This window comes from Pseudorasbora parva, chromosome 25 (genome assembly GCF_024679245.1).
Source record: "Pseudorasbora parva isolate DD20220531a chromosome 25, ASM2467924v1, whole genome shotgun sequence".
In the NCBI taxonomy this organism is placed as follows: Eukaryota; Metazoa; Chordata; class Actinopteri; order Cypriniformes; family Gobionidae; genus Pseudorasbora; species Pseudorasbora parva.
Window position 1 is genome coordinate 7,441,196 of NC_090196.1, and position 17,074 is coordinate 7,458,269.

The following is a 17,074-nucleotide window of genomic DNA, read 5'->3' on the forward strand; positions in this document are numbered from 1 at the left end:
TCGTGACAGAGCCGTGGAGGGGCTCGGGGCAGGTTTGATATAAAGTTGCGTGTCATCAGCATAACAATGAAAAGATAGTCCATGTCTGCTGATGACAGGACCGAGGGGAAGCATGTAGAGGATGAATAAGATTGTGCCGAGAACTGACCCCTGAGGAACACCACATGTAACAGGGAGCAGCCTGGACTCACATTCTCCCAATATAACACACTCAGTCCTGTCAGAAAGGTAGGACTGAAACCACTGCAGTGCTGCTCCAGATAGTCCAACTGCATTATGGAGGCGGTCCAGGAGGATGGTATGGTCCACGGTGTCAAATGCCGCTGATAGGTCGAAGAGAATGAGCAGTGATGGTGATCCTGAATCAGCTGTCATTAGAAGGTCATTTGTCACCCTAAGCAGAGCAGTTTCGGTGCTGTGGGCCGAGCGAAAGCCTGATTGAAATATCTCAAATAGGTTGTTATTCTTTAGATGGTTGTAGAGCTGAGCGGCAGCTTCCTTCTCTAGAACCTTTGACAGGAAGGTGAGGTTGGAGATCGGCCTATAATTAGCAAGGACCTCCGGGTCTAGGGTTGGTTTCTTAAGTATAGGACGGATGACAGCAGTTTTAAGGAAAAGAGGGACATGACCAGTTTTAAGAGAGAGATTAACTGATCCAAGGTACAGGTGGACGACTTCTTTTTTTGATGGTTTCTTTAAAGCCGCACTTGGCTACTTTTGCTCTCGGGGTCCCCCTACAGTTTGGAAAAAATAATGTCCTCAACTACTGTCGTAAGATCTGTCATCCTGCAACAGGGGATGCCATCGCGCGTGCATTTGTTGACATGACAGCCCTGATAGCCCTGAACTAGTGATGCGCGGGTCGTTTCATAACCCGCGGACCCCGTATGTCTATTTAATGGTCGCGGGTGCGCGGCGGGTTGTAAAAATATATACAGTGGTGCGGGGCGGGCCAAATAACTTCCTAAAAGTGGCGCCGCGGGTCGGTGCAGCACTAACAGTTCCCCTGAACACTGCAGGAGGAGTTCAGAGTTCTTCTGGCGTCGCGTGTGAAATGTCTTCATCCCAGGTAACGTTACAGTCAGTGGCATATGTTTCAGCATGTCATATGAATATAATTTCATGGGTTTTATTTTTTTCAAACGCCAAATAATCACGATGCTCACGTTTACAAGCCATCGTCATTATAGTAGTCTATTGGTTAGCGTTTTACAGAATCTATATGATCCTTCAGTTCAATGTTTGAGTGGTAGCTCACCGTAACAAGCAGGACAGCATCGGTCGGGCACGCCTCCTTCAGCTCACGCCGACGAGCAAACGCTGGTCACATGTTGATCCTCGTCCTGCCTTTAATCCCATTACTTTTTCGTTTCCTCTTATTGCTTTCCTCCAACAAAACCTTTTCTTTCTTATTTGTCTGTGCTGCTTCGGACATAAATATATTATCCGACGAACAAAGTTGGGCTCGCACGTCTGAATGTAAGGAAGTGTGGGTGTTGGTGGAAGTGACATATATGCCGTAAAGCAGTCGAATTTTGTAGTTCTTTTTGTTCTCGGGTTACTACCCGAAACCCGAAGTGTAAAAGTACGATTAAAAACAATACAGACCCCATCAGGCTATGGCAGACGTGTCATTCAACCTATTGTAAGTCGATTTATCATCTTTAATGTGGCTCTGCTGAACCTCAGTAAAGTGAGGAAGGGATGGCAATCTCCTGGGCGAGTGGTTGGAGGACGGTGGAGACAGGGAGGAAGCGAATGTTTTTGACTTTAGATCTAAAAAAGTAAATAAAGCTGTTGCATCGCTCCACTGTGGTTTCAATGGATGAAGATGACTTCGGCTTCAGGAGATAGTTAACTGTGGAAAAAAGCTGCTTAGAGTTTCCGGTATTTTCATTGATGAGGTTGGAATAGAATGAGAGCGCGCACCCTTCAAGGACTTAAGATAAAATAAATATTTGTAATAGATAATAATACTATAAATAATATAATAATATATATTTGTAAATTTGTATATTTTTTAAATTGTTCTGTATGAAATGTAAGAGAAGCTCCATAATTCTGGGGTGGTATGTGTGAATAATTTTTCCAGCCCAAGTTGTTTTATAAGAAGGTTTTTGTCCCTCTTACTTCATATCAAATTTGTTTTAGTGCATGTTGGTGTTTATTCATTTTGTTTTGCTTTCATTTGTACTGTATAATGATCGAATCAGTAGACCCATGTTGAAAAGGCTGTTTGTCCTGTCATACCATGTCTCTCTCTCTCTCTCTCTCTCTCTCTCTCTCTCTCTCTCTCTCTCTCTCTCTCTCTCTCTCTCTCTCTCTCTCTCTCTCTCTCTCTCTCTCTCTCTCTCTCTCTCTCTCTCTCTCTCTCTCTCTCTCTCTCTCTCTCTCTCTCTCTCTCTCTCTCTCTCTCTCTCTCTCTCTCTCTCTCTCTCTCTCTCTCTCTAACCTCCTCTGCTCTATCTGCATGACTGTGAAAGAGCCCCCCTCATAAATGATCTTCTGTTTTGTTCCTCACACCCGGATGTCGCTGCGTTTGCTATGTGCTCTCACACACTACATGCACAGTTATACTTGCTGGAGAACCGAGTGCCCCTGTGCTCGGCGCAGTGGGAGCGGATGTTTAACACGTCCCGCATTCCCGAGCTTGAGACAGGTAAGAGGAGGGGCTCGTCCGCCATGTCCCACACCTAACCCACGCTCCTTCCTCCGCTCCAGCTGCCTCAGCCTCAGGACAGCGGCAAAATATTAACAAAAATAAATACATTTAATTGGTATTGTAGTGTTTTTTTTTTTTTTTTTCGTTTTCTTTTTCTTTTTGGTAATGTTGTCAATCAGTCACAAATTAGCCTGGACCATTGGAAAACCCATATTAGTCGACCACTAACAAATAATCTGAAAAATAGCAGATGTCATACATTTTATCTGCCTGACCAATGTAGTTTTGAAATAGTTCTTAGACGATATCAATCTGCTTATTATTAATGTGACTGTGTCAGTACTGTGCTGTTGTCCAGAGGCTAGGCGCCATGTTGAATTCATGTCTCCTGATGGTCCTTCACTTCACTCCTCCCACTTCTCTTTCGTTTTGTTTCTAGTTTTCCATGACTTTGTTTTCCTCTCCAGGTTTCCATAGTGGTATTTTGGGTTTCTTCCTCGTTTCTCCTGTTAGTGTTTGACCTTCCCTTCTGCTTCACAGCTCATGGCTCTAAACACTATCCCCATGTGCTCCGCTCAGTACGAGCGTATGTTCAACACCAGTCGAGTCCCAGGTGTTGAAGCAGGTAGAGCTTCCCTCTCGCCTGCTTCAAGAGCCTTCATTTGGAAACTAATCCACTTTGTAGGTGGTAGTGAGCGAGTGACTGCTGTGGGCCTAAAATGCATGTGCTAGACCGTTTGGGTTTGCTTTAATACTGCACTCTACACAACTAATGTTTCTAGAGGAAGCAGACGGCGAGGAATTGGTTTTGTCAGCTTAACTTGTTTCATAACTCAATAACCTAATTGTGTGATTTAATGATTAACCTGTTATCTTAAACATGATGAATAAGGAACAGGAAATGGCATGTTTGTACACCCGTCTCTTATTTTTATTGCAACTAATTTATAACATAAACTCATAATAATACAATAACTTATATAATAATATATAATGCATATATATATATATATATATATATATATATATATATATATATATATATATATATATATATATATATATATAAAATATAATAAAATATACATTTTATTACACAACTCAATGGAAAGTTTTATTAAAAAAAATAATTAAAATCCAAATATTTCTGTATATAATGGCCGCTAAACTGTTGTCACATGCAGCCAGTTTTCTACATAAATCCTTTTTACTCAAATCAATATTTCATATTTTTGATTAGTAGTCATGTAATAAGTAGCTTCATATACAGTATGTGTTCAGTGTAGAAAAACAAGCGTTTGGACTTTCTTCTCCTGTACTTTGCCTTTTTTTCACCTGCTTGTCTACTGACCACCATTAATCATTTAACCCATAATAAATAAAGTCTAAATATGGCACAATTTCAATTGTACAAATTATTGTTTAAAGAGCCACTGAATAATGTTCCTTTGATTTCATGCACATTTATAAACCTTCATCCTTCATGTCCATATTTTTCATCAGACGTCCTTCAGCATGTGAATGAGAGCAAACACATCGCCGTATTCCACAAGGGCCGCTTTTACAAGGTGTGGATGTTCTACGACGGACGGCTGCTGTTACCTCGAGAAATTGAGCAGCAGATTGAGAGGATCTTGGCGGACAAGTCCGAACCTCAGCCAGGAGAGGAGCAGCTGGCCGCTTTGACAGCGGGCGACAGGTGACGGCTTATTAAAATATTATTTAAAGGGTGGATAAATTGAGAAATCAACTTACCCTTGAGCTTTTGATATATAAAAGGTCATGGTAATATAAGAATATCCTTCACGTTTCAGAGCTAAAAACTTCCTTGTTAGTAAAAGAAAAGCTTTTACAGACACCAGGCCCAGAAAACAATCGTGTGCTTCATCCTGACGTCATCTAGTGACAAAACACGCCTCTATAGAGCCCGGGAGGTTGACGCCACGCAGCCTAAACTCTATGGCAAGCCGTTTTAGCATTAAATACACCTTCGCGTACTAGTCATAAATCAGTTTTGACTAGTCATAATTCCAGTTCCAGATATCTCCTGTGCAATTTTGACTAGTCGTTATTGCAATTAAGATATCTACAATGTGATTGTGACTAGTCATAATATGGATTGAAGATATCTCCAATGTTAATTTGACTAGTCATAATATACATTCAAGATATCTATAATGCTATTTTTACTAGTCATATTCTTCCATTGACTTCCATTGGAAAATATTTCCAGATATCTTCAAATGAGTTTTGACTAGTGGAATTGTAATCAAAGATAGATTGAATTAATACTATAGGACTATAATACTATAATACTAAATTGATTTAATACTAGGCATAATTCTAATTAGAGATATCTCAAATTACAATTGCACTAGTCATAATTAAATTAGAGATATCTCTAACTGGTTTTTGACTAGTCATAATCACATTTAAGATATCTTTAATTCATCAATTTTAAAGATATCTAAAATACATTTGTAGATATCTGCAAATAATTTATTACTAGTCAAATTATAATTGAAGATATCTTGAATTGGATTTTTGTCTAGGCAAAACTTAAACGAGATATCTTGAATTGGAATTCTTCCTAGTCAACTCATTTAAAGATATCTGCAATTTAATTATAGATATCTCTGTCTGATTTTTGACTAGACAGATCTTTCTTTGGAGATATCTGCAATTAGCTTTGTGACTAGGAAGAATATAAATGTAGATATCTGGAATTAACATTCTGACTAGTCAAAACTCATTTATAGATATCTTAAACATGCATGCAAATATGCCTTAGCTAAGCCACACCTTAAACATTTTATTAACAAATCCTACCGTGGAAACCGTTGTCATCTGCTATATTGTTTAAGAATTGTATAATAAAAGTCCTGCGTCTGGTCATTTTAAGCTCCTTTATACAGAAGGAAATCAAACGTATGAAAATAAAAATGTACCTGGGACATGTGTAAACGTGACATATAATATGCTGAGAAGATCAAGAAGGTTGTTGTCTTATTCTAGGCTATATATTAAAGTAATAAATAATCTTGAGATGTGCATGCTGTGGATTAAATTGTGTTAGTTTTTATTCCCAAACGAACACGTTTCAAGCTAAGCATTTGGCCTTATTTCTGGTGCAACTTTACATATGTTATAATTTTAAAATAACTTTTCAACACACTAGCGCTCATCACTCAACACAGCAGAATATCACATCACAGATCTTTTGCTATAATACAATACACCACTCCCACCTTGTGGATTATTACCTTTATGACACGAGTAAACACAACGCAATGTACTAATCAATGTAAGTGTTCATTTTCCCGCCACTCCTGTGTTCCATTGGTTACCCTCAGTGTGTCCTAGCTGTGTCTTGTGAATTAGCCTCATTAGTCCTCTGTTTGCTATGTTTAAATGCCCTGAGTCTGTTCTTTGTCTTGTGTTGATGTTGATAAGTGCGGTTAGTTATTGTGGTTATTATTATTTGTATGTTTGAGTCGTGACTCGTGCGCTTTATAACGGCCACACCCAGCGTGACAGTTATATGATAAAACAAGAAATAATTTAAATATAATGGTCATGGTCTTTCTTTAGTGTGTGGGGTTGCTGTTTTGAACATGAAAAGCTCTGCAAAGTTGCAAAGTCACTCCAAAGGGAGTTATTCTCTATATCAGTAACACTATATCAAGAGAGTTTCTGAACTCCCTGGAACTCCCTACATTGTAGTCTTAAGTTTTCTTCTGGGAACGAACAGTTCTGAACATTCAAACATATTCTAGTAGACCCCCAAAACCAAATCAGGGCTTTGTAAAAGGGCACAACATGGCCTCTTTAATTGAGGTTTGCGGTTGCATTGCCCTGGAGTTAAACAGGGAACATTCTGCAAATCTCAGCTTTGAACTCATTTTGAACTCTGAACTCATTTGAACTTTGAACTCGAACTCAACTCATTCATTCAGGAAACTGTATTTCCTCTCTTTCTGTTCAATGAAATGTGAATAAAGCAAATTAAAGGACATGCAGTGAGCCAAGTGATTATATTTACGCTTTTTTTCCCATTACCCAGAATTCCCTGGGCCAAAGCCCGTGCACAGTTCTTCAATCGAGGGAAGAACAAGCAGTCTCTGGATGCTGTGGAGAAGGCCGCGTTCTTTGTTACTCTGGACGACAGCGAACAGCGATACAAGCCAGACAATCCGGTCCAGTCACTGGACAATTATGGCAAATCTCTGCTCCATGGAAAGTGCTATGACAGGTGACTAAGAGCCGGGCTTGATTATAATTAAAGGGATATTTCACCACTGGAAAGATGAATGTGCATTTAAATAGGGTCGTTTATGTACTAGACCCGAAGATATTTAAAAAGTTGGTGCCTTCTAAACTGAAAAAAGCATCATGATTTCCACAAAAATATTAAAGGGATAGTTCACCCCCCCAAAACAAATTCTGAATTTCTTTTTTCTGCTGAACATAAAAGAAGATATTTTAAAAAGTCGGTAACCAATCGGTTGATGGACGCTTTTGACTTCCATAGTATTTTTTTTCTCCAGACTATGGAAGCTAACATTCAAAATATCTTCTTTTGTTTTCAGCATTTTTGAGTGAACTATCCCTTTAAGCAGCACAAATGTTTTTAATATTAATAATAATAAATCAAATTATAATTTTTGAAGGATCCTGTGACACCGCAGATCGAGTAATGATGATAAATTCAGCTTTGATCACAGGAATAAATTATACTTTACCATGTATTCACATAGAAAACATGTATTTTAAATTGTAATAATATTTCACAAAATAACTGTTTGTATTGGATTTTTGATCAAATAAATGCTTGATTACTTTTGTGTTTTGATTATGATTTCACTTCATTGTGTGCGTGTGTGTGCGTGTGTGTGTGTGTGTGTGCGTGCGTGCGTGCGTGCGTGTGTGTGCGTGCGTGCGTGCGCGTGTATGTTTCTGCAGGTGGTTCGATAAGTCTTTCAACCTTATTGTGTTCAAGAACGGCACTATGGGACTGAATGCAGAACACTCCTGGGCCGATGCACCCGTCATTGGACATCTGTGGGAGGTGAAGAAACCAACTTTATTGAGATATTGATATATAAGAACTGTTTTGGCAAGAAAAATCTGTTTATCCTAAAAGGACAATTTGAGACAATCACATTTTTATATAATGGGAACAGTGTACACTGTTTTAGGAAAAAGATCTGCACAACATCTGAAGCCGTATTTCCACCAAAATTACCCAGAACAATTTGTCCCAGGAACTTTTTATCCTCCACACCTGTTGCTGTCTGTGTTTCCATCGCGGTCTAAATTAATGTGAAGATTAGGCAAATTGGTCAGATGATACAGGACGGTACGTTCCCGCTGGATTTCGTTCTCTGCATATAAGCTTAATAAAGCCTGAACCTCGTCGTCGGTTCATCTGTCGTATTTTTTAAACTCCATTGTTGATTTGAATAGCAAACGACTCTTACTGAACGTTTAAAAATTGGAGTGTCTATTTACACCAAGTGCATATAGCCTGCCTTGTTGCCAAGTGCTATTCACACTAACTCCGCCTAACAATGCCTGGTTGAGACAAACAAGATTAAATAAGATGCATATGATCCAATGCCTGCTGTGACGTAGTCAGTAGAGCGTAAGCCTTGTGGAACAAGGTTTTGACATGATCGACCCGGGTTTGAATCCGCCTTTTGCCAAGCTCGCTCTTCTCCCTTTTCTCATCACAAATCATTTGGAAAGGCATTTACTTTTAATAAAAATTAAGAACATTTTCTAAAAGTGGAAATAATGTGCCTAAATAAAGTGCCTAACTTTAAAGGGATAGTTCACTCAAAAAAAGAAAATTTGATGTTTATCTGCTTACCCTCAGTGGATCCAACATGTAGGTGTGTTTGTTTCTTCAGTAGAACACAAATGAAGATTTTTAACTCCAACCGCTGCTGTATGCCAGTCATATAATGCATGTCAATGGGGTGTATTTCTATGAGAGCATAAAAAACATGCACAAAACACTTCAAATGAAACCCTGCGGCTCGTGACGACACATTAATGTCTTAAGACATTAAAAGATCGGTATGTGTGAGAAACCGAACAGTATTTATAGAATTGTTTACCTCGAATACAACGCTATGTCCAACAGCCGCGAGCACACCATCACTTCCGCTGGGTGAGGTCAAATGTACACAATATCTATCTAGCTTGGATGCCCTGTGGGTAAGCAAATAAACATCAAATTTTCATTTTTGTGTGAACTATCCCTTTAATGTACAAAAATACTAAGATTTAAATAGTATATATCTGTCAAAATAAAGTATAAATATCATCTAATTACACATATTGCAAAGAACTGCTACTTTTACATGGTGTGAGTAGAATTCACACTATTTTCACTTAGTAAATAGCATCTACAGCTATTTGCACTTAGTGTAAATAGCATCTATTGCTTTAAAAATTGTGGTTGAAATAAAATGACAACCAATCAAAATGCTGCATGAACTTAACCAATCAGCATATTCAGCGCCCAAGTCCCACCCCCGAAAGTTCCCGGACTTTGAAAAAGTACTTCCTCGTGAGCAGGGACTTTCTGAGGGTGACGTTTTCATCCAAAACTTCATTTAGACCCTGGTGACCTTCATTGTGACCTTAAATTGTCAGTTCGCCAAAAGAGAACATTGTCATCATTTTCTCATGTTTTGTCATTCCAAACCCTCTACGACCCTGTTCTGTCCTGTGCGGAACACAAAAGGAGAGACTTAGCAGAATGTCCTGGTTGCTCTTGTCCATACAGTAAAAGTGAATGACAATTCAGACAGCCAAAGCTCCATAGGGCACCTTAAAAGTGGTCCATATGACTCGTGTGTCATTAGATAGCTTTGTGTGTAAAAACATAATTTAGGACATTTTATTAGTTTAGGTAGAAAACATTTTATAACACCTACACTAGTTTGGGGTTGATGAGTCTCTTCTGCTCACCAAGGCTGCATTTATTTGATCAAAAACACAGTAAAAACAGTAATATTGTTAAAAGCTCTAGAAACATGAATAAAAATGATTGGTTCAGGTAAACTGTTATGGGGACACACTGTCCTTGTGGGGACATTTTTGATTCCCATTAAGAAAACGTATAAATCAAACAAGCTTATTAATCATACATTATGTTTTTTTTTTTATGTTAAAATGCAGAAAGTTTTGTGTGATGAGCAGGTTTAGGGCTGGGGGATAGAACATACCATCTGTACAGTATAAAAAACACTACATCTATGGAATGTCCCCATAAAACATGAAAACCCAATGTGTGTGTGTGTGTGGTAGCATGTCTTGTCATCGGATCCAGTGCGACTGGGCTATACTGAGGATGGACACTGCAAAGGAAACCCCCATCCCAACCTCCCGGGACCCCAGAGGCTGCAGTGGGACATCCCAGAGGAGGTCAGTTAAAGTGTTTGAGCACTTTAGACATGCTGTACTTTTATTTGATTCACAGTTTAATATGGGAATGCCTCTTTCCTTCACAGTGCCAGACCGTGATCAACAGCTCTCTGAAAGTGGCCCAAACTCTGGCGGACGACGTAGACATGCACATATTCCCCTTCAAAGAGTTTGGCAAAGGCCTGATCAAGAAATGCAAGACGAGCCCTGATGGCTTTATTCAGCTCGCCCTCCAGCTGGCACACTTCAGAGTACGAGAGATTTTCTAAGGGTGTGTGTTCACACTTGGCAGGTTTAGTCCGATTAAAACAAACTCTGGTGCGATTGCTTTATTGGTGCGGTTCATTTGAATAAGTGTGAACGCTGCCATCCGAAGCCTGGTGCCCATCTTTTCAGCGGTCTCAGTCCACTTCCAAACAAACTCCGGTGCGTTCCGAATGAAATATGAATGCAACACAGAGTTAAAACAACCAAAAAGTGGACGTGATGTGCAGGATGGCAAGCCGTTTTGACTTTGAATCATTCCCAGGTTATGAATTTTTGATATCAATCATTCAGTTCTCACTTGTTAAATGCTAATTCTTGATATCTGGAATTACATATCCGCTAGAAAAAAATTTAATTATTGAAATCAACAATGACATCATCACTCACAGAAATACGAATTCCTGATATTTATTTATTTTACTAGTTAAATCTCCCCATAGGCTGTCCTTCAAATTCAATTGTTGATATCAAGAACTGATTTCTTACTAGTTGAAATTCCAGGTACACATATCAGCTTTGTATTTCTTATTTGTAGAAATATCCTTTTTGATAGCAATAGTTGCGTTGTTACTAGTAAAAATATACATTTCTGATATCAAGTACTACATTTTCACTAGTTGAAATCTCAATTCTTAATATCTGTAAATGTATTTCAACATATTACATTTGTTATTTCAGATAAAATAAAATGTCTTTTTTTATTACTAGTAACAATCACAGTCATGATATGAGAAATTAACAATACCACAAGTGATAATGGAATTATTGATATCAGAAATAAAACAATTATATGGCAAGCCATTTTGGCTTTCAATCATTCACAGAATATGAATTCTTGATATCAACAATTAAATTTTCACTAGTTAAAAAGCTTTTTTATATATCAAGAATTAAATTTCAACTAGTAAAAACTATAATTCTTGATATCTGTAATTGTATTTTCATCAGTGAAATGTCACCATAGGCACAAACACAATTCTTACTAGTAAAAATCGTGATTTTTTTTATATCAATGTTTACATTGTTACTAGTACAATTATAAATTCCTGATATCAAAAATATATTCTGATCTCTGATCATGTTTTTCTAAAATAATATCTAAAATGGCTTTCTTGCTAGTAACAATCACATTCATGATATCAACAATAAACACGGTCACAGTGACATTCAAATTATTGATATGAAAAATTATACTTTTTCTAGTTAGAATTTTTGACCCACTTTATATTAGGTGGCCTTAACTACTATGTACTAACATTTTAATTCATAATTTTATACAATGCATTTGTTGTGTACATACATGTTTTTACATTGCATATTTTTGCACAACCCTACCCTTAAACTTACCAACACCACCACACCTGTCCCTAACTTTACCCTTAAACTGACCCACACCACCACACCTGTCCCTAACTCTACCCTTAAACTGACCCACACCACCACACCTGTCCCTAACTCACCTCAATATCAGTGTTTCGCAATACAATATGAACACAATATGTACATTTTACTTTTTTTTTATGTATTTACATAGTTAAGGCCACCTAATACAAAAATGGGACCAGAATTTTTTATTTGTGAAATTTAAATTTCAACTAGTACAAAATCTATTTTTGATATTCACAATAAAATTGTAATGGCAGCTCATGGTGATATTTAACTAGTAAAAAATGTATTTAAAGATTTATAGGTTTTACTATTTAAAATATCAAGAAATGATATCAAGAATTTGTATCTCTGTGAGTGATGACGTGATTGTTAAAATCAAGAATTAGCATTTTAACAAGTGAAAATTGAATTGCTGATATCAAGAATTATCACCCTGAGAATGAATAAAAGACAAAATGGCTTGCCATACTCTTCACAAGTTCTCAGCTGGTAAAAATACCATCATTTGTAGGCTACGCACATACACTTTAATAAAGTTTAGCCCAGCAAACAGCGTTTTTGGATATTCCCTTGTAAATTATACCATAAAAGTTATTTTTGTTTTGTATCTTTAGGTACGGTGTTAAAATGGACTAAATGTATAGTTTTTTGCTTTTGGTCCAGACCGAAAGAGCCAAGAGAACCAAACTACAAGTGTGAACACACCCTGAGTTTCTTCAGATCTTTGTGGATTCCTCATCAGATTTCTGTATAATTCGTTTAATGTTTCCTCCTGCAGGATAAAGGCAAGTTCTGCCTGACATACGAAGCATCCATGACGCGTCTGTTCAGAGAGGGCCGCACTGAGACCGTGCGCTCCTGCACCACTCAGACCTGCAATTTTGTCCGTGCCATGATGAATGAAAAAGCAACGGTGGGATTGATTTAAATGGCTAGCTAGATGAGCGTGAGTGTGTTTATCTCTGCTAATTTATTTATTTATTTCTCAGAGAGAAGAGAAGTTGAAGCTGCTGAAAGAGGCAGCAGAAAAGCACCAGGATTTATACAGACTGGCCATGACAGGAGGAGGCATCGACCGTCATCTTTTCTGCCTCTACTTAGTGTCCAAGTACCTCGGTGAAGATTCAGCTTTCCTCAAAGAGGTTTGAGACCTGCTATTTCATAGATTTTATCATCAAAAACATTTCAGTTTTGATGTATGATGGCATTTGGAAGCTGTACCATATGTGACGGGTTGGGTTTGTTCCAGGTGTTGTCCGAGCCCTGGAGATTGTCCACCAGTCAGACTCCTCTCCAACAGGTCGATCTGTTTGATTTGAAGAGGCATCCAGAATATGTCACCAGCGGAGGTGGATTTGGACCTGTAAGTTCAAGCAGAACCTGATTTCACCAAGTGCAATATGTTTCTGGATCATCATCTTTGGTTGATTGTGATGTTGTTCCAGGATCAACAATCAGATTTGAGGGACACGTTTACAGTGTATGTCAAGTTTAGGCTTACAGCCAGGGTTAGGTGCTTCTACATCAGTGTTATCCACCTATCATTTCCCTATGATTTTAGGGAGAAGTTATGGGTAGGTTTAGGGATAGGGATAGGGTCAGGACTACATTTTCAGTCAGAAATATTGTTCCAGGATCAGCCAAATGACCCAGGAACATGTCTTATTTAGCAAAATCATGCGTAAGTTCAGCATCTTGTTTCTAACCCTGTCCTACCTAGAAATGATGAACAGTCAGTATACATTACTGTAAACTTGGGGTTGGTATGATTTTGGTATGATTGCTCACCAAGGCTGCATTTATTTGATCAAAAGTACAGTAAAAACATTAATGCTGATTAATATTATTACAACTGAAAATATCTATTTTCTATTCTAATATATGTAGTTTATTCCTGGGATCAAAGCTGAATTTTCAGCATCATTACTCCAGACTTCAGTGTCACATGATCCTTCAGAAAGCATTAGAATATGATGATTTGATGCTCAAGTCTATCAATCAATCTTGGAAAATCAATCGGCAATTAATCTGTTGTATTCGTTTTTTGTGAAAATTCGATTTTTTTGCTAACCTTTTGTAAATGTATTTACTGTTACTTTTGTAAGTATTTATTTCTTTAAAAAAAAAAAAAAGTACCTTCTGAACGGTAATATTTACCAGGCATCATTTTAGGTTTTTGCCTTTTTTTTTAAACAGATTTTAACATGTTTTCAGGGTTTATGAAAAAGTGTTTAGTATTACATCATTTAATTTATTTTCCTTTACCAGTGACCAATATGTGTTTTGTTTAGGTTGCTGATGATGGTTATGGTGTATCATATATTATTCTTGGAGAAGACCTCATCAACTTCCACATATCCAGCAAACACTCCAGCCCAGAGACTGTGAGTTCACTTTATTCTATATCAAATATAATATCACAATAATTATCATGTACGTGGTTAGGCATAACATTATGATCAGGTAAAGTAAATAACACTGGTTATCTCTTCATCACGGCACATGTTAGTGGGTGGGATATATTAGGCAGCAAGTGAACATTTTATCCTCAAAGTTGATGTGTTAGAAGTAGGGAAAAAGAGCGTAAGGATTTGAGCGAGTTTGACAAGAGACAAATTCTGGCTCAGAGCATCTCCAAAACTGCTGCTCTTGTGGGCTGTTCCCGGTCTGCAGTGGTCAGTATCTATTCAATGTGATCGAAGGAAGGAACAGTGGAGAACCGGCGACAGGATCATGGGTGGCCAAGGCTCATTGATGCACGTGGAGAGTGAAGGCTGGCCCGTGTTGTCCGATCAAACAGACAAGCTACTGGAGCTCAAACTGCTCTAGAAGTTAATGCTGGTTCTGATAGAAAGGTGTCAGAATACACAGAGCATCACAGTTTGTTGCGTATGGGGCTGCATACCTACAGACCAGTCAGGGTGCCCATGCTGACCCCTATGCAACGGCAAAAGCACCAACAGCACTTTTTACACTTTTTTGGGCACTTTTACATCACGTGGATGGCCAGGTGTGTGTGCGTTGCTTACCTGGGGAACACATGGCACCAGGAAGCCCTATCGGAAGAAGGCAAGCCAGCAGAGGCAGTGTGATGCTTTGGGCAATGTTCTGCAGCGAAACCTTGAGTCCTGCCATCCATGTGGATGTTACTTTGACACACACCGTCTACCTAAGCATTGTTGAGACAATGTTCAGCCTTTCATGGAAACGGTATTCCCTGGTGGCTGTGGCTCTTTCAGCAGATAATGCTCCTGCCACAAAGCAAAAAATGCTTCAGGAATGGTTTGAGGAACACAACAACGAGTCTGAGGTGTTGACTTGGCCTACAAATTCCCCAGATCTGAATCCAATCGAGCATCTGTGGGATGTGCTGCTAACATCTTGGTGCCAGATACCACAGCATACTTTCAAGGGTCTAGTGGAGTCCATGCAGGTCAGGGAGGACCAACACAATATTAGGAAGGGGGTCATAATGTTATGCTTAATCCGTAAAATATATATAAACAAACCTTCATGTTAAATGCAATTAATCTCGATAATATAATAATCTTTCTCTTTTCCTCATTATTTTTAGGATTCTCACCGCTTTGGAAGTAACATTAAACAGGCGATGCTTGATATCCTGGAGCTTTTTCAGATTGACATCAAAGCTAAAAACTAGTGATCAATCTCTTCTTGTTTTCCCATCTCAAAAAAAAAGAAAAGAAAAGGGAAATAATTGTAAAATATTTGAAACTGAGGGCTGATTCTCCTAAGGCATGTACAGAGTAATTGTTGGTTTTAATTTAAATTATAATTCAAAGAATGGTAGTTTAAATGGGATGGAGTATGTTATCGGGGATTAAATGGTTTATGAGTGTAAAAGAGAAGAAATACTTTACGGTTGGGGAATTATATCACAGATTGTGTTTGTTCACAGTTGCCTTAATCTCTGGAATGGATGTGAATGTGCTTGAAGATCCAGCAGAGAGCCGTTGCCTTTCTGTGCTGCTGTGCATTCAGACGGTCACTTTTTCTGATTTTGTGTTCAAACATTGAACTAGCTCTTTTTTTAGATGAATTTCTCAGGTTTGCAACTAATTTATTCACTTTGTTGTGATGTGAATTGTTTTTTGAAGCGAAGACAGGCCAAATATTTCCAAAATACGGGGCAGCGATGCATATTTGTCTTTCACTTGTGTTTTTATATTTACACATGGTCAAAGATAGCTTATTTATAGGACTCACGACACTCAAACAACACTCCGGATAATGTCAGGGTTTAGTATGTTCACATGACAGCTTTTTGTCAACAAAGACAAAATGAGAAGAAACAGATCATTCACAGATATAAGGGATAAAAGCTTCATTTCTGTATATGTTGTTTTTTCAAAGACAGAAAAGTGTGTGCTATTTATTTATCTATCAGTTCCTCATCCATTTTTTTTTTGAAAGTGTGCTTATGGATCTATTGAAAATACTTATTCTTGACTGTAAAAATATATAATGGCAAAAAAAGATGAAGGGGAAAATGTCACTCGATGTGTTGTTAAACGTATCATTATATATATATATATACATATATATATATATATATATATATATATATATATATATATATACATATATATATATATGTATATATATACATATATATATATATATGTATATATATACATATATATATATATATATATATATATACATATACATATATATACACATATATATATATATATATATATATATATATATATATATATATATATATATATATATATATATATATATATATCACATTTTCCACAATAGACCTCATGTTTGCAGCAAAGGTGTGATATATGAAACTGTTTGGCATTGTTACTGTAATTCAAAACATTTCAGCACAACAATAAAAGTTGACTTTTAGAAAAAGCTGAGATTTGAATGTCTATTTTTTATTTGATTATGTAAATTGGAGTATCTAGTAGCCAATATTTTATTTGAATATATTTTAACATATAGCTCTCCCCCTTGAAAATGTTTTCCACATTGTGGTGCGGCTTTATAGAGTGTGAAACAAATTCATATATGGATATCTTTATTTTATCATTTAACTCTGCTCGACTAAGCCCTATTTGATGCCAACACTAGATGGTGGTATAAACTGGTGATTTGATAGCATAAAATCAAACTGTAATTGTGTTATTTATTTTCATTTTTTAAATAAAAAATAAATTTTGGCTGCTATGAATCAACGTCCATCCCACCTCCATAATAATAGCCTAACATACAGTAGCCTATGATGACGTCACGTGGTATAACGTATGGAATCACAAACAGCAAATAAACAAACAAAAT

At 37.4% G+C, this 17,074-nt stretch overlaps 1 protein-coding gene across 2 annotated transcripts in view; it reads left to right on the forward strand.

Annotated features, from left to right (window-relative positions):
- cpt1ab (carnitine palmitoyltransferase 1Ab (liver)) overlaps window positions 1–16,123 on the forward strand; it is a 34,552-nt gene extending 18,429 nt beyond the window's left edge. Inside the window, exons 9-19 of one of the 2 annotated variants that reach the window (XM_067437253.1) lie at window positions 2,572–2,659; window positions 4,166–4,361; window positions 6,726–6,914; window positions 7,625–7,730; window positions 9,983–10,099; window positions 10,186–10,350; window positions 12,534–12,668; window positions 12,745–12,897; window positions 13,005–13,118; window positions 14,047–14,139; window positions 15,330–16,123. In XM_067437253.1, coding sequence (XP_067293354.1) covers window positions 2,572–2,659; window positions 4,166–4,361; window positions 6,726–6,914; window positions 7,625–7,730; window positions 9,983–10,099; window positions 10,186–10,350; window positions 12,534–12,668; window positions 12,745–12,897; window positions 13,005–13,118; window positions 14,047–14,139; window positions 15,330–15,416 — 1,443 coding nt within the window. In that variant the 3' untranslated portion in view covers window positions 15,417–16,123. Of the gene's footprint in view, window positions 1–2,571; window positions 2,660–3,202; window positions 3,288–4,165; window positions 4,362–6,725; window positions 6,915–7,624; window positions 7,731–9,982; window positions 10,100–10,185; window positions 10,351–12,533; window positions 12,669–12,744; window positions 12,898–13,004; window positions 13,119–14,046; window positions 14,140–15,329 lie in introns of both variants that reach the window. The other variant, XM_067437254.1, reaches the window with a different exon arrangement.
- Window positions 16,124–17,074: the final 951 nt, after the last annotated feature.